Source organism: Pollicipes pollicipes, unplaced genomic scaffold, assembly GCF_011947565.3.
Source record: "Pollicipes pollicipes isolate AB1234 unplaced genomic scaffold, Ppol_2.1 Scaffold_4740;HRSCAF=5597_pilon_pilon_pilon, whole genome shotgun sequence".
NCBI classification, from domain to species: domain Eukaryota; kingdom Metazoa; phylum Arthropoda; class Thecostraca; order Pollicipedomorpha; family Pollicipedidae; genus Pollicipes; species Pollicipes pollicipes.
This window is the reverse complement of record NW_023596545.1, coordinates 41,936,473-41,958,536: the sequence shown is the minus strand read 5'-3', so window position 1 is coordinate 41,958,536 and position 22,064 is coordinate 41,936,473. Positions and strand designations below refer to the sequence as shown.

Genomic DNA, 22,064 nt, shown 5'->3' with positions numbered 1-22,064 from the left:
AGGTCATAACTCCGAAGAGGTGCAACTGAGATTTAAAATTGTCACCAGTGACTTCAGCGCTGATGAGAACCACTCTGACCCAGTTTTACCAGTTTTATTATAATCCAAGGGATGTGGTGTAAGGCAACTGTAGATTTGTCATGGCATGCCCCAGCTACATCCTCCACGTCTCTCTCTCGCCCGATCTGAGGCGGACATTACCTCAGACCGTTTCAAGCAATCCTCCAATTGAGATAATAAAAATGGGGCTTGCAACCTTGGTCCTAAGGCATCTCATTAGTCGGAAAAGCAGGTTTTCCTACGAGCAATAAGGCATCACAGCCCACACACCCACACTAAAATATATATATATATATATATATATATATATATATATATATATATACATATCAACATCTCCACACTGCCGGAATCGGAATCATCAGATGACTACCGGAGGGAGATAAATTTTTGAGGAGCTTCCTCCCAGAAGGACCAGTGATCTTCGGTAAACCGCACCATGGTCGTGAAGCGCAAAACCTTGCCTCGTTTACAGCAGCATATATTTGGCGGCACCTATACACATTGTTTAAGGAAAAGCGAAGACACCCGACGGTCCGTACCCACTCGGCAAAGAAACTCTAAACCAGCTCCGTAGTCAGCCGGTTCGATATGCAATTCGTGCCAATCTAGTAGAGAAGTGGCCATACAAAAATATATGCAGCCACCAACTATACTTGGGAACGATTCATCATTGTGACCCACCAGTAAATGGCATAATAATTACTCTGAAAATTAGTTGCCGGCGCGCGACACGACGCAGGAGGGCACTGCGGGTGCGTTGAGCGCGTGCAGCTCGCGGGCGGCATCGGTGCTGAGCTGGCGCACGCGCTGAGTGTGTCCGGCCTGTCGGCGGCCGCGTGCAGTCCCGACGCCTCATGCCGCCAGGTACCGGTACAGCAGGGAGAACAGCAGCGCGGCCAGCACCGGCACCATCCAGCTCCAGCTGATGACACACACATACAGCCGCCGCTCAGTACCAGCTAGGGCCGCCGCTGGTCGACCCAGTCTGGACCGCTGGGCTGCGGACACTCGGGTTAATCCGCGCGGCTGGCTGGCACATAGCCCAGGCTGCCAGGCGGCCGCCCCGAGTCTGGCCAAAGGGACGTGACCGGTGTGCTCTCCCCCCCCCCCCCGCCCCTCCCGCTCCCCCTCTGGCCGACCAGCGGCCGTCAACCCTCACCCCGGCCACATCGACGGCGGCAGCGGCGCAGCGGCTGACGCGCCGCGCCGAGGCGAGCCCTCTCACCGGCCAGAGGGCACAGTCCGCACTCGCACTGCTCGACAGACGATAACCAGCTGATAACGTGCGGCGTGACGACCTGTTCACCGACTTCCACACACCCATACCTGTCACAGCTGATGCCTGCTCAGAATAAGGTTACGGATGAGCCGCGCGCTCTAAAATGTTGTCCACTTTGTTCAGTTCAAAAAGCATGTTAATGGTCAGTCTCACCCCGACGAACTCGTCTCCTGGGGAGCCGCCCAAGTAAACTTCTTCTCCTTGGTGTGAAGTTTGTCCTCCTGCAAAACAGTAGTCACAGACGTGAGTGTTCACTTCCGATGCAGGAGGCTGATTAGAATACCTCGCACAACACACACCGAAACTTTCACACTGTTCTTCTTAACGATGAGGAACGTTCTGTTTGTGGTTTGTACAGGTGTCTTTGAGCCCAAACCACACGCACAAGCAGGCATCCAGGTGAACGCCACGCACTTACCACGATAGTGCTCGAATATGACAAGAACTAGTACTCCATGAACAATCTCATATTGGGTATTTGTCCGGCCATGGCATACAGACAGAAGTGCAGAAGGTTGCGGTTTCCGGCGTATAATGCTCAGACACCGTCGGACCACGCCTACAACTCCATCGTACTGTCGACTGAAGCTCTTGAGCATTTCGAACCAAACAGTGCGGTCATTTGTGTGCCCGAGCCCAGTAAGGTTGAACCGCAAGCACCACCAGACCAGACGATCACAACTGTCGCGGGGCAGGCATCACAACACCGCTAGAGAAATCCTGCATGACGGAGAACTAGTCCCTTTACCACCGGCAGGGAGGAGGGGGCAGCAGCTAAACGGAAGCATCGGCGGCCCATCCGATCGCCTAACCACCACCCTCCGTGACCAGGCGAGCCTCAGGCAGGCTGATACGGCTGATCCGGCCGCCAGTGCCGCGTCTGCGCCCGCCTGCTGGGACGGGGGGGGGGGGGGGGGCGTGCGACCCACCTCGGTCAGCTCGCCGATCTCGTATTTCCTCATCAGCTCGCGGGCGTCTGTTGAGTGGCCGACGTCCTCGAAGTTCTCGGTGGCCACCTTGCCGGCCATGTCCTTGAGCACCTCCTCACCGCCCGGGTGCTGCCAGGCCAGACACGCAGGGTCAGGACGAGCCAGGCACGCAGGGTCAGGACGAGCCAGGCACGCAGGGTCAGGACGAGCCAGGCACGCAGGGTCAGCTCGGGTGCTGCCGAGCCAGACTCGCAGGGTCAGGACGAGCCAGGCACGCAGGGTCAGCTCAGGTGCTGCTGAGCCAAACACGCAGGGTCAGCTCGGGTGCTGCCGAGCCAGACTCGCAGGGTCAGGACGAGCCAGGCACGCAGGGTCAGCTCAGGTGCTGCCGAGCCAGGCACGCAGGGTCAGCTCGGGTGCTGCTGAGCCAGACACGCAGGGTCAGGACGAGCCAGGCACGCAGGGTCAGCTCGGGTGCTGCTGAGCCAGACACGCAGGGTCAGGACGAGCCAGGCACGCAGGGTCAGCTCAGGTGCTGCTGAGCCAAACACGCAGGGTCAGCTCAGGAGCTGCCGAGCCAGACTCGCAGGGTCAGCTCAGGTGCTGCCGAGCCAAACACGCAGGGTCAGCTCAGGAGCTGCCGAGCCAGACACGCAGGGTCAGCTCAGGAGTTGGCGAGCCAGACACGCAGGGTCAGCTCAGGTGCTGCCGAGCCAAACACGCAGGGTCAGCTCAGGAGCTGCCGAGCCAGACACGCAGGGTCAGCTCAGGAGCTGCCGAGCCAGACTCGCAGGGTCAGCTCAGGAGTTGGCGAGCCAGACACGCAGGGTCAGCTCAGGTGCTGCCGAGCCAGACACGCAGGGTCAGCTCAGGAGCTGCCGAGCCAGACACGCAGGGTCAGCTCAGGAGTTGGCGAGCCAGACACGCAGGGTCAGCTCAGGTGCTGCCGAGCCAGACACGCAGGGTCAGCTCAGGAGCTGCCGAGCCAGACTCGCAGGGTCAGCTCAGGAGTTGGCGAGCCAGACACGCAGTGTCAGCTCAGGAGTTGGCGAGCCAGACACGCAGGGTCAGCTCAGGAGCTGCCGAGCCAGACACGCAGGGTCAGCTCAGGTCCCGTGAGGATTCGCTCGGGGGCCTGTTGTTAAGCTGGTCCCCGATCATTCCGAAGCTGTTCGCTCCGGGCGAAGCCGACTTCGGAATGCTGCCAGGTCCAGCACTAAGCCGGGTTCTGCCCCGACATCACGTCATACCGTGTCGAGTTTTCTTGAGACCAGGCTACCACCGAGTTATGCCGAGACCAGGTAAGCTTCTGTCCGCGTTTGCTTAGCACATGGCTACTGGTCACTACAGCGATGCTGTCGAGCCCGGCACACAATGGCAGGCCACAGCCCTGCTCGCGTCTACCCGGGAACAGGTCAGCGACTGAGTGAAAAGCCGTGTTCCAACAAAACGCATTTCGGCATTTTCGCCGTTTACGGCGATGTAGACGTCGAATGAGGGCGGTGAACACCACGACAGACAGATCCATGAACTAGCTTTCAGCTACGACTTCGATTTTCGGGATTGTTTTTTTATCGTATCGTATCTGCTTGCCAAACTACCCACCAGCCTGATCTATCCACCTATTCACAGTTCTGCCCAGCCACCCCTGCATCTATCCACCCACACGCGGGTATGCCGTCGGTACGGCTATCCCAACACCCGTTGGTCCGCCCATCCCTGGCATGGGCGAGGCAGCTTGGCCGGCGCAGCGAGTTTAGCGGGTCCGGCTGTCTGCTCGGCGCCGCTCATCACCACTTGAGCAAACACGCTGCGTCACGGTGACGGCCGCGCGCCGCCCGGCAGTGCGGCTCGTCTCCCCAAGGTCGCGCCGCCTCCGCCGGGTGCGGCGGGGCTGACCCCGCAGCCAGCGGGCCGGCGGTCCCTCCACTGCAGCGGCGGCAGCTGTCGGCGGCTGGTCGGCTCTCTCAACCACAGCCTGGTGTCCAATCAGAAACGCTGCAGCACACACGCAGCGGACCTGGACAGTGAATGCTATCGGAAAACGTAAACTTACGCAGGTTGTGGCAGTAGATGGTAGCAAAGTTCCCCGATGAAAATGGAACATGCGGAGGCGTCAACCACCACATAACGTAAAAATCATCGAAGCTTAAAATGTTCAGCTGAAAGGCGTTTGGGTCAGCTATACAGAACAACGAAAATAATTGATTAGCAGCATTGTGAAGCGAAACTAGCAAATGTTGACACGTCAACAACATTCCATGCCTGCGATTATTCGAGTTCGATTTTTTTGATGGGATCATTCCACGACAGATCGCCTGGCGTCTAGCACTATCAGCCCTCAGATTTAGGTGAAACATGTTTTTGGGATCATCCTGCATCTGTGTACAGCGTTAATATGTTAATGCGCGATGGTGAAAATATGCATACGCAGCAGCCCCTGCGGTTCCCAGTTTGATGAAAATACAGCTGACCAAGCAATAGCCATCCAGCACTTTTGACAGGGCAGAGTACATGACCACAATTAGTGGCCAACTTGCCTGTATTTGGTTCCACAGTCTGCAAAGATGCAATCGCGCCACCAATGTCAGCCGACGGACTTCCATTTATTTTCACACGGCCCAGGCACACAGGCTGGCCGATTACGTGTCATGCCCCGCACGTTTGCCGTCCGTTTCGGCATGCTGATTCAGGTGGTGATCTCGACGCGGAATTGGTGTCGGAAGTGCAATTTTGGTTGTCTAATTTATTTTGTCGATCCCCTCCTATTTCTATCTCAGCCAGGACCATATGAACAAAAGGAGTTTGTGGTCACCGGTGTTCGTGGCTGCTGAGGGCTTATTTGGTTGAAAAGGAACTTCCATGAGTGCGACGGGTAAGGAAGGACTTGCCGACAAGCGCGATGTGAGGCAAACAACCAATGATTTCAGTGCATCTGTCGTTAATGTGGTGAAGGAGCAATTTTTCATGGCTGCGGACCTTTTATACAGTAGCCCTGGAGGAAATATTATGTTGCAAGTACCAAAAGCGGACGTTTGCGTCATATATGCAAGACTACATGCATCCAGAAGAATGGAATGGCCAAATTCACGGAACCACATTTTCTATGATCCATTCTGCAAAGTGTGGCAGGTGTTTGTAAGATCTCATTGTCGCAGGGCCGCATCAAACAAATGAAATTCGGACAGCTTTCTGGACCGGTTAATGTACCTCGTTCCATTCATTTGCGACAACTTAAAGGAACGCCAGGGGCGGGGCTTCATACTGTTGGGTCACCTCAGCCCACCCAACTCTACGGCAAAAAAAAGGGAACAGGTTTAGCCGCTTTCTCTGTTTAGCCCTGTTAACTACTTTGAAAAATGTGCCCCTGAGTGGCACATTGCCGAACATTGAAAATCAAGGCTGACAGGGACTTCGGACAAGATTCTGTTCTGTGCTGCCTACCCTGGCATCGACCCAGACTAGAGCCTGGTTCTTGCTGGATTTCAGCTTAGTTCTGAGCTATATCTTGGTTCTCGCTGGATTTCAACATGTCCTAGGCTGGATCGTGGTTCTTACTGGATCTCCTGACGTGTTAGGCTGGATCTGAGCTCTTGCTGGATCTTCCGACATAATTTCAGGCCGGATTTTAGTTCTTGCTGGCTCTCTTAGTTTAGTATCTGAGCGAATATTGGTTTTTGCTGGACATTTCAGCTTACTGGCAGGCTGGATCCTGGCCCTTGCTGAATCCTCAACCAAATATGAGGCTGGATCCCGGTCTGTGCCGGCTCCTCTCGGCCAAATATCAGACTGGTTCCTACGATATTCCTGTTTTCAGAACCAGGAACCGGTTCCCAGGAGCAAATCTTGAGACCCAGGCACATATCTGCCCCGGACTCGCGAGGTAGCCAGACCAATTGGAACCAAGGGGCATCCTGTTCGCTTCTATTCACCCCCATTCAGCCTAGTATTCATGTCGGCCCTTTGTCCTCGGGGTCGTGTTCCAATTTGACCTCTATCCCAGTCGACTTTTATCGTCTTGGACTACTTCCGATTCGACTTTTATCCTTTTCAACTTGTCCTTCGACCCTCGTCCCTGCCGACTGTTGGACAATTCGACCACTTGCGTTCGACTTTGCTCGTCTGACCAATCTGATCGTTCGCCTGTACGTCCTAGGCGTCGGACGGGACACGGGCTCGGTGCTCCACACAAGGGGCGCTGAAACCCCCATGGCTGGCACATGGCGCTTGCCGCGGATAAATTCGTCGCAACGATGCAAGACGAAGCGAAAATGAGAAAAGGAGGATGGGTGCTACTTCTATCCAGAGTAATGACTTCTGCCAATATTTAATACTTATTGAGAACAAGACGCTGCATTAGAGACCCACGAGACACGGTGCAAAACTGGCCGTTCCTCTTGCTTGAGCTGTGCGAAAATAAATCAGGACCTAGCAGCTGACTCTAATGGCGGATTCCGTCTGATCATACCAGATCAGAACGGCAGTCATTCGTTGCCGCATTGGCACTGGGCCAATGTGTGTCTACTATCAATGGGCCAGCTGGGCAACTGACAATAGGCCACTCAGTCATCACAACTGTCGGATTTATTGTTTTAGAAGTTGTTTTAGAAGTGTTTGCACCCTCGCTTCTCCGCGATAAGTTAGGTACGTGTAATTTTCAATTATCCATGCTCTGAAGGTTGATTCACGGCTCTGGCTGCCCTGGTTCCCAGATATGGCACAAAGCATGAAAAACTGTCGGAAATGGCCAGAGCCATTGCGCTGGCTCGTGCGCGCGCGACACACAGCACGCGCAACATGCCAATTTATACCACGTGATTGTCTGTTCGATTCCCTATCAATGCCTGGCACTCCCGAGTGTGTCCGTGCCGTAAGTACCGATACATAGCACAAAATTGGCAAATCTTTGAAAAATAATAAATTATAACTTTTCGGGGCGTGTTGGTGACACACAAACCGTGCTTACGCACACATGAAAACGCACGACCGGCCGTTTAATTCCTTATCGAGGTATGCCGAGTGCGTAAACGTAGCATGCAACGTAAAAAACTCGGGAAATCGGCAATGTGCATCTTTACAGCTAGTGTGCGCGTGCCATGCGACACGTGCGACATCAAATGTTGCACCACATGATTACTTGTAAGATTGCCTATCGAAGTATGCCGCTCTCGAGTCGTCCCGTGCCATGGGTGCAGCGATACCGCAAAACGTGTAAATCCGTTGGAAATAGCAAATTCCATTTTACCTCACACGTACGCCGTGATAGGTGGCACGTGTCACCAAATATCTTCACCAGACTAAAACATTTGGCAACCGGTTCAATCCTTTATCAAAACACGTCGCTGCCGAGTCGCTCCAAGCCTCCAGTGCCGAGATGGCATCGTGACTCGTGATCTTGTTGTTCGCTCCTCGTGCTTTGCAAATTTCAAAAATGAAAAGTTGAGAATCATCTAAGTCATTACGTGCATTTGCGAGGAGCGTTATGCACATAGATGAGGGAGAATAATTTCCTACTAATAGTCATTCTGATATATTCATGTAGCCGAAACATCAAATCTACAACTCCATTATCTTGTTTATTCTATAACGATCAGCCCACTCACACTGTCTCCCTTGTATGTTGAGAACTAACCATTATTCAGTCCGGTGAACTTTGGTTACTGTAAGGGGGACTTTATTCTTTACTGGTTTACATGTCACAGAGAACAAACGTATAAACAAAATATAACGGCGTTCATCTAGAAAGGGAAAAACGGCCGACGGATCTACTTTTGAGATGGTGCAGAAACATGGGCGACGGTTTTGTGGTTCCTAAGACATGAAGTACATCGTGCACGTTAGCGTCCAGTACTGACCTCATCCAGGAACCCGGTAACATTGTATACTCGGTCGTGGATGACGATCCAGACGTCCTTTTTCTGCTCGCCAACGTGCTGCTCCACTTCCTTCAGCGAGAACACCTTTTTGGAGCTCATGGCAGCTGCTGCGCAGTCTGGCGGAGACGCTGGGTCACGCGTCGGCCACACAGTCACACCCACACGCGTCCGCCAGCCCGCGCCGGCGGAGCAGCAGCGATGGCCGACCGTCCGCCAATCGTTGTCAAGGCGACAACGCAGCTCGTGACTCGCAGCGGCGCCGGTAATCAGTGGCGGCGGCGCGCCGGCGACCTCGAGGCCGGCGACTGCCGCTGTCACTGACGCCACCCGCGCCACCGACACTGCCCTGCATAAGACTGTCACCGCCCTCCACCAGGCTGACACTGCCCTCCAAAAGACTGTCACTGCCCTCCACAAGGCTGATACTAGCCTCCACAAGGCTGAGAACGCCCTCCACAAGGCTGACAATGCCCTCCACATGGCTGCCACTGCCCTCCACAAGGCTGGCACTACCCTCCACAAGGTTGACACCGCCCTCCCCTCCACGAGGTTGACACTACCCTCCACAATGCTGATACTGGCCTCCAAAAGGCTGATATTGTCCTCCACACATATGGACTGTTGTCCACCCAGTCGACACTGCTCTCCAACACGGAGATGCTTCGCATGATCACTTGACACCCCAGTCCACCCTGTCACTACTAAAGATTGTCCGGGAGCATGTGTCCTCAAGTCATTTCTTAAGGACTTGCCACATATACCCCGGTCGATGAAATGGAGCATACCTAATAGCTCACATAGACTACACAACATAACAACAATGCGACATACTATTGGGGAATGCGTTGTGAAAATCGACACGGCAATCAGCCACTCATCGCAAAAGCGCAAGGCGCGTACCTGAGAGGCTTATTTGCATGCTTGAGGGAGAGTTTTTGTGCGGCGATATTTCGGAAAATCTCATACTTTGAGTTTAAGATGCCATCGAAGGATTTAAATGGGATAAAGCGCAAGCAACAGTGCGTCCCTCCGTGGAGAATATGGGCATGAGAAATAGCGAGGAAATGACAGCACAAAGTTTATTCTGTGTATCAAGCGACTGTACACGGCATCGGACTGAGGCGGGATTCCCATTCCAGAAGAGGGCAAATTGCTGGGATAGTGAAACAGCTTACTCCGAAATATCGATCACCATATCGATGGATCGGCTACCTAATGCTAACTGAATATCTTTCGGAACGTGTGCGTTCGCCAAAGTCAATTTCAGATGGACTGAGCCTTACATTTCTCCGCAAAATGCCACGGAAAAGCCCGAGGTGAAGGAGGGGGAAACGTAAAGGCATCTACCGCGCGACCCAGTCTCCAAACACCGATGGCTAGTCAAATCATCAGCCCAAGGAACATGCCCGACTTCTGTATCCCGGCGAGACCCCACCTGGCAGCTTCAGGAATATAGTAAAGCATTGACCACCGTTCAAACCCCTCGCCCCCCCCCCCCCGCCCAAACGCCCCAACTGGACAGAACCAGGATTTTAGTCACTTCATCATGGGTCTAGAATTTGTGCAGTCTCTTGCCTGTGTGCAAGCCACGCCAAAACCTGGCCTGCCCGGTAGCGAGGAGAGGAATTGCCATTGTGTTTGCCGATCTTTAATTTTTCGGTTGCCGGAAGGGGCAGCAGAATTATTGCCTGTCGTTATTCGTCTACGGCCATCGCTGAGTTCATTTCGGTGGACCTAGTTTTTTTACGTGCTCTGGATTTACGATAGTCCCCTAAAACCCAACAATATGTAGTAATGCTACACATTTTCCATGTCAGCATTCTTACTGAATTTACCTTAAACTTGACCTAAACACTGCACTTGTTTCCGGTATTACAGCACTACGTTTCTTTCCTACAGTCGCAACGACCGTCGGCACGAGAACAACCGTGCGTAAATCTATAGGTAGGTAATATATAGGTAACTAAATAGGTTGATGTTCACGTTGTTTTGTCAAAATAGAGTGCTGTAGGGTTTCGTAGCACATATTGACCTTTTGACACATCAGTGTGTTACGGACGTAAGAGAGCACACACGTTGGAAAAAAACAAGGCAAATGAAATGTATTGCTTTCATAGTAGTGAGCAGGGAGCCAAACGAGATTTTTCCGCAGGCCGTTACTCCAAATATACGCTTTGAGCTGTTCAGAGGTATTCCGATAAAACTGGTATTGCTGATGAAATCGTACGCGTCTGATGTAATAATGAGCGAAAAGCACAAAACGGGTAAGATGCCTTTGCCTAAGATCCCTTTAAAGGGAATGCTCCGCGTGCGAAGATATTGAAGCAAGCACGAGCCATGATAAAATAAACTCACCTATAGCTGTTGTGTGAACTCAAACTTTTGTACTTTTACGGGGCGTGTCCCACATTTATATGGGGCTTTGAACTGAAATAGCCATCTTGGAGATCTTTCGGTGCTGTTTGCAATCCTGCCCTTCGTAAGACCCAAGCCTTCTAGTTTCTAAGCTAAACGCCCGCGAAAGTGGGGAAAGGTATATCGGGGAGAGCATTTCAGTCACCTTGGCATTTATGGCGTCACAACCGCGTCATTCAGATCCTGACATTCCACAGGCCACGCGGCGATCAAGGCAAAAAAAGTATTTAAAAAACGTCGAGGCATTCATATCTGGTGTTTGCGATCGCCTCTCCCGTGAACAACAGCCGTTACAGCCGTGAACTGGCTCTCAATCAATGTTGTGCAAGGTACGATGACGTAATCAAACCATGATGCATTGAAGAACATATTCACTATACAGAGGACTGTATGACACTTAAAAGTATGCCATTAGTTGTGAGTGAGCTTGTGCGATAACATCTAAAGCCCGCTTCAATATCTTTAAATGTGAGACATTCCCTTTAGCTGTACTTTTGTGTAGTTTGGTGTACTTTTAAAGTGGAAAAGACTCTATAAGTGCCAACTTTGCTCCTCCTCAATACGCCACAACTTGATTGCGTCATGAGACGTTTGTACGTCGTTGAGGCGCTGCCAAACTAGCGCTGCGAAATTATCACCCGCAGCACTTCAAATTAGGCTCGCCCGGGGGTGAGAGCGAAGAATGAAAGTGTTGGCTGGGCTAAATTTGGTGATGTCCTCGTGTCTTGGCCCTTTATCGTGGTGTTATTGTACAGTTATCCGTGAGTTTTAACACGCGTCCAGATGGCCGGTTGAATGACCTTCGCTCGGGTGGGGTGGGGGTCAATTTGACCTCCCTCTGAGATGCTAGGTACTATGAGAGCTCCCAGAACCCAGATACCTCTTTAAAGCAAACGGTTTCAAGCTCATTTACAGCCAGTGAACTTGTTTGATCTTTCAAAGGTTATGGTGACCAAAATCATAAAGACTGCTCTGAGTTTTTCATTTGAATAAGCGACAAAGATCACGCTAGGCAGTATGCTCCTAAAAACAAAATGCTGATTTGGATCATTCCAGGTCAGTGACCTATTGTGACCTTTAAGAAGCCCATGGAAAATATAGAGCGTGGTTCCCGTGATCAGTAAATCCGAAATGAGAACCAAAAACTACCTACACAGCAGGCCCTAAAGTAATAAAGCAGGTTTATTTTGAACTTGGTCTGGCCTTCATACCTGACCCTAGGTCAATGTAATGTGTTCATTCAATTGTTGAGTTATCTAGGAAAATATTTCACAGATGCATAACTTCTTCCAACACTTTGCTGTTGCATCAAATTAAACGCTTCCCTATAAATCAACTTCCCTCCACCCATGGCCTGACTGCGACCTGCCGTAGGTCAGCGACTGTAAAAGGCACATCTTAATTCTTGATATCAAGTGATCCGTTATTTAATTGTCTAGAGCTACGCACAATTTGGCGCCACTACGCCGCGTCGTTCGGCAACCATTCCGGAAAACCTTTGGGGGTCAGATTGAACCCATGCGAACATGTGTTAAATGTTACTTGCTTCGACATGCTCGGTTAGGGGGTCATTCATCAGTTATTCGATTACAAGTCCATTCAGTAACGACTAGCAAGTGAAGAAGCCATGCCAAACTTATTTTATTGTGTAGCAGGAAATGTGCTCGATGGCTGGGGCTTGTACAGCTTCCTCAACATTGTTTGAGGGTCATTTTAAGTCCACGATGTTTGGAAGTTGCGCTCAAGGACGCAAAATCTGAACGACTCGAAGATATCATTCTTCCTGGCCTTGAACGCTGTCTGATCTGCGACGTCGTAGGATTCGAATGACGTTGCTATAGCGTCAAGTATGCCTAAATGACCTTGGAGTAGTCTAAGTGAAATAGTCTGCACATCCCCGCGGGCGTATACCGTAGAAACTAGGTTTTAGGACTTTAAAAAGACATGGCTGTTAACTGCACTGAATGATTTTCAAAAACGCTGTTAACGCTGAAAACCCCCTGCACGTGTGCAACACTCCCTTTAAATTTTGGGCCTGTGATAAATATTTCCCCGGATGCCATTGGTTAAAAATTCCCCTTTCCAAAGATGAAAAAGACAAACTATTATAACTCCAGAATGGTAGCTCTAATGACTAATTTTCTCAGCATCGTGTTGAGAGACAAAGTCGCGCAGAGAAAGGCCCTGCACACACAATTTTGTCTAAACCCGACACGGTGACATGAAAATGACTCGGCAAGTTCACATACCCAGCAACATACTTGCAATTTTTCACATCAATTCTTAAATAACCCAGAATCACAGTCCCCATGTTTGCATGGAATCCATAGGCATGAACACCATCCTTTGGGAATGACACCTAACTTTGCTGCCCTTTGTGTGCTCTATCTATGGACACCAGACAAGGATATGGTGGGTAACAGAGCCATGACCAGGATTTCATGTCTAAGGGAACATGTCTATGAGAACAAATTCAGCCTGTCTGAAACAGAATGTTACACATTTTTAGACAGTGAAGGAAGCATAAGATATGATGAAATCACCTCCCTTACTTTACACCAGTTGGTATAATTTTGGGCAGAAAACAATGCTTCGGACACCATCTTTTCTCCATTAAGTAAACATGCTCCTCAATAAATCATATTGTTTAATTGTGTCATTACGCCTTGCAAGAGCCAAGTGACGGTTCATGCACCTGGAAATCATGCTCATGAACATCCCATGTGAATGACTTGACAATTATATATTTCTTGGCCTCCATCACCACATTGCTAATGGAATGCCAGGTTTGCATGGTGTTATGTTGGGGCCATGGATACCTAAATGATCTTGAACTAGTCTGTACAAAATTGTCTGTACATCTCTGCAGGTGTGTAGCTAAAAAACTAAGGGGGTTTAGGTTTTGAAAGGGCATGGCTGTGAAATGCAACCAAATCATATTCGACATGGCTATCTCAGCCCAAAATCTCATAAAAATGTGACAATCCCTTTAAAATCCCACCTACCCAACAAACCTAAAATGAGCCTGGTGTACATGGTAGTGCTGGCCAGCATGCTCAGTAATTATCTCCCCCACACACTCTCCCTAGCCTGAGGGAAATAATCTAATAATTTAAGCACCTTTCTTGAAAAACAGACTCTTCATCCAGCCATCACAATGTTGTTGATATAGCCACATCAGGATCTAGGTATCCCAATTTGTTTGCAGTTTGATAAATGTGTAGCAAGGTGCATTGACCATATTATGTTGTAACTCTTTTGCTCAGGTTCTTATTTCACCACTGCTATTCCATGAAGTTTGGTAATGTGAGTAATGTGTGATTGTTCCCAGCTGAACTCTTAACTATCCCAATCCAGAATTACAGCCCCAGGTATGTAACAATAAGACCTGGGCATACTGTGACAACTTTTTCTGATTCAGAAATATACATTCTTGACATTGGAATAACCATTCCAAACATGGATACACTCTTCCCAAAAACTGATACCAAAAATGCTATCTGCAGCTTTGACACCATTCACACATCAGCTATGATATCTGTGGGAATTCATTTTCTACATTATTACTACATCTGTGGCATCCACAAACTTTGCACCAAATATATTAGAATTTTGATCATAGTATCTAAATCAAGGTGTAGTTTTGGAATTGAAACTCAGGTTCCATGCATAACTTGATACCTAACAAAAACTTTGCCAGGCCGGGTACCTTTCAGAGACCTGTGCGGTCTGATAGCCCACTTCACAAATAGATGGCAGAAACAAAACTGGTGTGGATTTGTCCAAACTGGTGAACATAGAGATAAGGTCACACAACTACTGGAGGCCAGGACACCCAAACAAAAAGTCACAGACATAGGCATCGCGGTGCACGCGTTCCCCCTCACCACTAAGAAGAGTCTTTAGTAGAACTTAGAGAGATGGAATGGAGTGGAGTGGAGTACACAGCACCTCGCACAGCACTCACCCCCCACCGCGACCACGGTCGTCCAAGTTATGCAATGCGATATCAAGGTGATATGTATCGGGGGTACCCAGAGTAATGAATGCTATCTGCACACATTTCATCGAGGATTCCTATTTGACGTCACCAGACGTAAACCTTTAGCGGGGGACGGCCCTTCATGCCTGACATGAGAGATCACATGCATAACAAGACATTTGGTGGGCGGGAACAGTGAATGTACCAAATTTGCAGTTTTGTCGAATCTTAAAGGTTATTCAAGAATCCAGGCGTCAATGTGAGTGTGGGAACAATTCGCCCCGGAGGCTGCGGAGCGGTCCGAGCGGAGGGGACCCAGCGGAGCTGGCCTTAAGCGCGTCACAGTGTTTGGTTACACCAAAATCAAGGGGACGGCTCAGGCATTCAGCGGAACTGTAAGTGGCACTGGGAAAAATGCTGTCATAGGCAGGGGCGGATATAGAGGGGGGGGCACGGGCCATGCCTCCCCCTCCTTGGGCCCCGAAGGGACCCATTGGCTCCGAGGGGGCCCCATGACATCGGCCGAACAGGTGCAGCTTTTTTAAACACAAAACGCAACAAAACTGGGTATCTCTGGACTTCCAGGCGACCAAAAACAGTTGTAAGCAAAAGTGAAGGGCTTATGAGAAGTCACAAAAAATCATTCGATGATTGGAAAAGTTGTGAGCTGGAGATTTTAAGCCTCATTACACTGTCTATGGACCCAATGCTGTTTCCGGGGGACTTATGCGCTCACTTGCAGGATTAATTTGATATTAAGGAGCATTCCACGCCGCCCTTTATTTCTTTGCATTTGCTCCGAGGGCCTTGCGCTGTTGTTGGGGCCCGTCCTGTTAGCGTGCCGGGGCACTCTTGTCAATCACGGGCCCTTCCACAGATTCTTACCATTCGCCAGAAAGGCTCTGTGAGCTGTAGCTGGAGTGCCATATCTTAACCTACTGGAATATTCTCTGTTGCTCAAGGGGGCTCTACGTAGGTCTCGGTTTACCTACCGACACACTTGCAATATGCTCACGAGCCCTCCACATTGGTAGGGGGTTTCCAATTCTCTGGCACTTGCTTGCTTAGGGCCCTACACTCTCGTCGGGGGTCCATCTGATGGCCTGCTTGGGCACACCCAGTCGTTCGGGGACCTCCACACTGGGTCTTGGGTACTTTTTTTCTGAATAGGGGGCCCTACGCTGTTCTATGGGCCTATCTCATAACCTGCTCGGACACATTTGATTGTTCGGGGGTCCTCTATATCTTGCATTGGGCACTTGCTATTTGAATGGGGCCCTGCGCTCTTGTCGGGGGCCCCCTTCTGTTCGCCTCATCGGTGACACTGGATTACTCGGGGTGGGGGGTGGGGGGGGGGGGGGCTGCACATTGGTTATTGGTGTTTGAATTTAGGGCCCTTTGTTCCTGTCGGGGTCATCTGATAGCCCGTTCGGGTACACTCCATCTTTCGGGGGCTCTCCGCACCGTGTTTTGGGTGCCTCTTGTTTGAATGGAGGGCCTTACGTTCCTGTCCAGGCCCCTTCTTATAAGATCCTCGGGCTCACTCGATTTCGAGGGACCTCTACATCTGGTTTTGGATACGTCCTTTTTGGATGGATGGCCCTCCGCTCTTTTCGGGGCCCTATCTGTCAACCTGCTCTGGGGCACTTGATTATTTGGGGCCCTCCACATCGTGTCGTGAGTATTTCATATTTGAACGCAAGGCCCCACGCTCTTGCCGGGGCCCCAACAGTTAACCTGCTCGGGCCCACTCGAATATCCCGGGGCCCTCCACATTGTGTCTTGGTTACTTCCCATCTCAATGGAGGGCCTTACGCACTTGTCGGGACCCTATCTGTTCACCGCTTCGGCCACACTGGATTGTTCGGGGGCCCTATATTTTGGGTTTGGGCATTTTAATTTGGGGCCCTACACTCCTGTTTGGGCCACCTGATAATCTGCTCGGGTATAAACCATTTTTCGGGGGCCCTCTGCACCGGGTTTTGGGTACTTCTGATTTCAATGGAGAGCCCTACGCTCTTGCCAGGCCATTTCCGAAAACCTGCTCGGGGACATTCCATCATTCTGGGGCCATCTGCATAGGGTCTTCGGTGCTTCCCATTCGAATGGAGAGCTCTACACTCTTGTTGGTAGCCCTATTTCTCAACCTGCTCGGGCTCACTCGATCACTGGGGGGCCCTCTACACTGGGTCTCGGGTACTTCCTCTCTGAATGGAGGGCACTGCGCTCTTGACGGGGACGCTATATGTTAACCTGCTCTGACGCACTGAATCATTCGGTTGTCCTTTGCATTAGACACTGAATACTTCCTATTTGGATGGAGGGCCCCACACTCTTTGGGAACCTTATCTGTTAACCTGTTCGGGCGCGCTCGATCATTCGGGAGCCCTCTACATTCGGTCTTGGGTACTTTCTATTTGAATGGAGGCCCTACGTTTTTGACGGGGGCCCTATATGTCAACCTGCTCGGACGCACTCGACCGTTCAGAGCCCTACACATTGCGTCGTGAGTATTTCTTATATGAATGGATGGCGCTATGTTTTTGGCGAGGAGCCCCATCTATTCAGTTGCTCGGGCCGGCGGCGGATGCATAGGGTCTGGGGGGGGGGGGGGGGGGGGAGGCACGGGACCATTCCCCATGGACCATGCCGAGATGGCTCAAAGGCTCCGAAGGGGCCCATAACCGGACGGACGGACGCAGTTTTCTTACAACAAAAACAACAAAATTGGATGCCTTTGAGCCTACAGACGACCAAGAATTATTGTTAGCAAAACTAAAGAGTTCACAAGCAAAGAAAGTGTATTCTTCGCTGGTTGAACAGTGTTGTGTGGGGGGGGGGGGGAATTTGGGGCTCATTACGCTGCCTAGAGACATTGCGCTTTTGGTTGCCTGGCCCTATATGTCCACTTGCCGGGTCAATCTGATCGCTGAGGAGCTTTCCACGTTGCCCTTGATCTCTGCATTTTCTTGTAGAGCCCCATGGGCTGTTGGGGCACTATCCGCCTCCATGTCTGAGCACCGTTCACTGATCAGGTTTTCCTTCGCGAATTCTTCCCATTCGCCCGAAAGGCTCCATACACTTTTTTGAGGGCCCCATATGCCAGGGCACACTCAGTTGCTCAGGGGCCCTTCATAAAAGTCCCGGATTCTTTCTACTTACTTGGAGGACCTTGTGCTGTGGCTAAGGCTCTTATAAGTTGACGTACGGAGACACTCGATGCTCAGGGGCCCGCTACTTTGATGGAGGTCTCTCTCGCTTTGGTCTCATTTGCGGAGGACTCTTCACTCCAATCGTGGCTAATGTTGTTAACCAGCCCGTGCACTCTTGGTCGCACGGGGGTATTAATTCATGGTCTGGGATATTCCCATTTGCTCAGCGGATCCTGTGCTATGGCCGGGGCCATATATGTCAGCCTGTCGAGGCACTACCGGTCGTTTAGGGGCCTACCATGTTGGTCTTGGGTTCTTTTTGCTTGCTCTAAGGACCCGATACTTGTTGACGAGAGCCACTTTTTTGCCCTCCTGTGGCACCCATAATTGTTCATGTTCCGTCCCTTCTCGCCTTGGTGCTTTCGCCTTAGAACAGCAGTCGAATATGCGCTGATAAATTTTACGCGCATTTGCCGAACGTAACCTTGCGTGTCTCCGGCTTCATATGTGTCATATCCATTGGTTATTGGGTGTGTTACACTTACTATACTAGTGCATCATGTTCTCGTGCATCATGCTCTTAACATATTTTGAATGTTAGCATATGTTGAACTCTTTTATAGCAAAGGAAAAACTATGCATTAGTCATCAGCCATCAGCTGACTACATCGCACAGCCGGCTGGCCGTAAATACATAAACTAGGAATTAAGCCCATGCTTGGTTTTGATGGTTGTTAGCAGGCAACTCAAGTTTATTTTGCTTGTTGTTCCGAAACACTCAGCCTCAAAATCACAGCATTCAAAATGACCTGTAGAAAATGAGTGAGCTTTATGTGTATGTATGCGTAGCACGCCTAGCTTTATAAGACTGTGCGCAGTAAGATGGGTTTCCGTATTTATTAGATAAATGAATAAATAAATGTACGTATACAAATACAGAATAAGTAAATATGCATATACAAATATAGATGTACCCATTTATACATACATGCATATATCTGTATTATATATATATATGTGCATGTATATGTACACATATATACATATATCTAGATCTAGTATGTGTACATATATGTATATATATATATATATATATATATATATATATATATATATATGTATCATACGACTTCCTTAAAACGTAATGACCGAAAGGCAAGGATGTTTTTCGGAGGGGGGCGCCAAACTCTAGGGGGCCCCACAATGTTGCGTGCCCCCTTGACAAAATCCTGGATCCGCCCCTGTCCAAAGGACCCAGGAAGCAAGACATACGAGGACGATCCGTCGCATCATGACTTCGGAAGTACCAGATGTACTCAGAACTGCATCCCGAGTTACCAGTTGTTTTTTAGCGGCACAATTGCCGCCCTCCGGGGAACGTACCCCGAGTAAATCCATGGAAATTCTGGGCCTCAGTTGGCATTTAGATTGGAGCTAAGTCTGGCAGATAACCGACAGGATAAAATAGTCACATCGATGTGACCTAGGACGGCCTAAAGTGCGGGCGTATCTCCACGCTCCTGAATGGAACAGCGTCCGAGGCCACGCGACCGCGGGTGCAGGAGCCAGGCGTCGCCGCGAAACCGGTAGCCCGGCGTGGCAACCGCGTTGTGGCACGCCTGGCGAACGATCATCGGCTCCACGTCGACTTCGGAGGAAATGCAGGGACCTAGCGATTTGTCAGCATCGGGCCGGCTTACCTTACCCACTTCCGACCACTTTTCCGGTGGTGTAAAAGGCCTAGTTCTTAGGAATTATCTCGTACTCTCTCGCCGGGACTGAAGACGCGACTCGCTGCCCGTGCTGCTGAAGTGACAACCGCGTGTTTCAAACATGTAAGGACTTACGCATTTCATCGCGGACTAGCCGGGATGCAATGTAGCTCCCGAGGGACAGTGTTAGGTAGTGACTGCTCGCTCTCCCTGTACGAACGCCACTGTTCAGGTGTTGGTTTTATAGTATGGGCGTTTGTGAGTGCCACGTTTTGCCCCTTTTGTGGATGCGCTACCAATCCTTTTCAACAGTCCTTGCTGCTATAAAAATACCTACGTCGTGTACCAACGCTTTTACCAGAAACCCGCTGCGCGTCAAACCACCCACAGCTTAAGGGTAAGGAAAAGGCTTTACGGACAGGGGAACGGTACTGGAAGCAATTCCAACACATTAACGGAAACGGCCCAGTCAATGCTCACCGAAGCCTAGACATCCACCTGAGCTGGGCCCTGACGACTGCTAGTATCATGATGTAAAGGGCACCGCTGGTATGTTCCACCTTCGCCCAACAAATATCGGAAAAGACGTGTTAGGTAGATTTTCACTTGAGATTGTTCATGATTTCCGTAAGAGAACGTAGCGTGTTTTCACCAGGACTGGTCCGGCAACCAACTGGCACCTGTGAGCGTCGGGTCCCTGCCGCCGCCTCAGCGGCCGAGCCTTGACACCCGGCGGATCGGGAGACCCACGGTCACGTGACGCCCCCGGCACCCAGTCAGATGTAGAGCTCGGAAGACAGCGAGGGCGAGGGTGCACACTCCGCATAATCACGCCACACCTCTACCTTGCTGTAAGCAATCATGCCACTCTACCAATCTACAAACACTCATAATCGTCAATGGGATCGGTGGGGACACTGAATCCGTACAACTCGACTGGTTGCCGGCGAGCGCGACCGCTCGTCCGCGGTTCCCGCGACTCTGTCTCTCTCCCTGTGGAGGATCCGGCCAAGGCGGTGGTAGCGCCGCACCGTTGCTGGACACGAACGAGTCATCTTTACGCACACCGCACTCGTCCACTGCATGCTCACCAAAGCACAATGACTGAGAATTCGTACTGGTGCTCGACACTTCATCGCGATCGTTCCGTGATAGCGATGGGCTCTCAGCAGGGTCCGCGACCAACGGGCTTGATGGCACGGCAGGCGGATCTGAACCGCCCCTCGTGGACTCATAATTCGACACAATGTTCGTCATCGGCAGCGTACCTGTGTCGTCCCCAAACTCCTCACTCGCGTTGGGCATTCGGCTCCCGTCTGAGCCTCTCTACAGGTTCCGGCGCCACAGGCACCGCACGTGCCAGGGCGCGCCGCCGACCTCAACCACCTAGTCCGACACGACCCGCGTAACTACGCCCTGGCGCGACACATCGGTACACCGCGTGGCGGGCCCCTGGCGCCGCATCCACACCGCATCGCTGACGCAAAACGAAGATGAAACTGGTTCTTGCATCAGCGGCGATGCGGGCTCGGCTGCGCGCTGGCCGGTCGACAGGTCGGTCCCGGCTGCGCGGAATACCTGCGCCATCGGCGCGCTGAGCGAGTCCGCGGAGTCGCACTGTACCGATGCACCGCTTCACTGACGGAGCACCGTTGGCGGGCCACCATCACCTTTATAGTTCGGTGGTGGCGCTCCACGATTCCGTTGCCGCCGGCCTCGTGCGTCGCGTAAAACCTCAGCCGAACCCGCCACTTCGCGGCGAATGCAGTCATTCGCCGGCTCCTGAATTCAGTGGCATTGTTCAGCAGAAGCTCAGCCGGCGCGCCGCGTTCTAGGAACACTCGATGCAGATGATCCGTCACTTCTGCCGCGTCAGACCGTCGCGGTACGCTCCATATGCTGTACCGGGACGGACCGAAGTCTACAATCGTGAGGTAGAGGCGGCCTTGGCAATGGGTCACGTTGATCGCGAGTCGGGGCCATGGTGTCAGGACGCCGAGTGAGCCGGACCGCCAGCGACTCGGCACCGGGTCAGTCGAACGGCACACATCGCACTGGCTGACGACGGCTCGCACGTCGGCCAGTGCGACGTCTCCGCCGAGGTCCCGTCTGGCGTACCACAGGAACCGGCGGATCCCCTGGTGCCCCGTCCGTCCGTGTATGCTTTTAATCCGGGCACGAACGTCGCTTGCCGCGGGCTCGTGAGCGGCTTCTTGGTCCGCCGGGGGCGCCGCGACTTCTTCCGGCCCGACAGTCGTGGAGACCAAAGTCGCATCTCGCGGGGGTGCCGCGAAACATTTTGGCGCGGTGGCTGCTGCGGCTGAAGTCGCATCTCGAGGCTCTGCTCGCAGCCAGGTCTAGGGAACTCGGGTGAGCGCGTCGGCAGGATTGTCTTGTGACCGCACCAGCTGGACGGTCACCAAGAGCTGGAGCTCGTCGACCAACTGCCACATGAATCCAATCCTGCGTCGGATCAGCATGTCCCCCCGCGCCTTTGTTCTAAGACAAGAGCGTCCGCTCAAGGTGCTACTCAACACTTGAACACTGGTGGCCGAGTCCGTGCGTAAGCTGAAGCGCTTAACGCCCCATTCCAGGGCCATGTTCACGCCACCCATCGCCGCGTCCAACTCGGCCATGTTGATGTGGTCCGCCGCCT

At 51.6% G+C, this 22,064-nt stretch overlaps 1 protein-coding gene across 6 annotated transcripts; it reads right to left on the bottom strand.

The window, feature by feature from the left end:
- Positions 1 to 524: 524 nt before the first annotated feature.
- Positions 525 to 20,822, bottom strand: LOC119098703 (cytochrome b5). Of its 6 annotated transcripts, none has more exons than XM_037221702.1 (5): positions 20,677 to 20,822; positions 8,127 to 8,263; positions 2,272 to 2,400; positions 1,496 to 1,563; positions 525 to 985 (listed from the first exon to the last, which is right to left on the bottom strand). In XM_037221702.1, exons 1-5 carry the CDS (start codon positions 20,711 to 20,713, stop codon positions 916 to 918), a joined length of 441 nt encoding a protein of 146 aa, XP_037077597.1. In that variant the 5' UTR covers positions 20,714 to 20,822; the 3' UTR covers positions 525 to 915. The 6 variants fall into 6 exon arrangements, with proteins under 6 accessions (XP_037077597.1, XP_037077598.1, XP_037077600.1 ...); XM_037221703.1 differs by having other exon boundaries at positions 8,127 to 8,254; positions 20,677 to 20,820; XM_037221705.1 differs by lacking the exon at positions 20,677 to 20,822 and adding an exon at positions 14,530 to 14,581.
- Between the last annotated feature and the right edge of the window lie 1,242 nt (positions 20,823 to 22,064).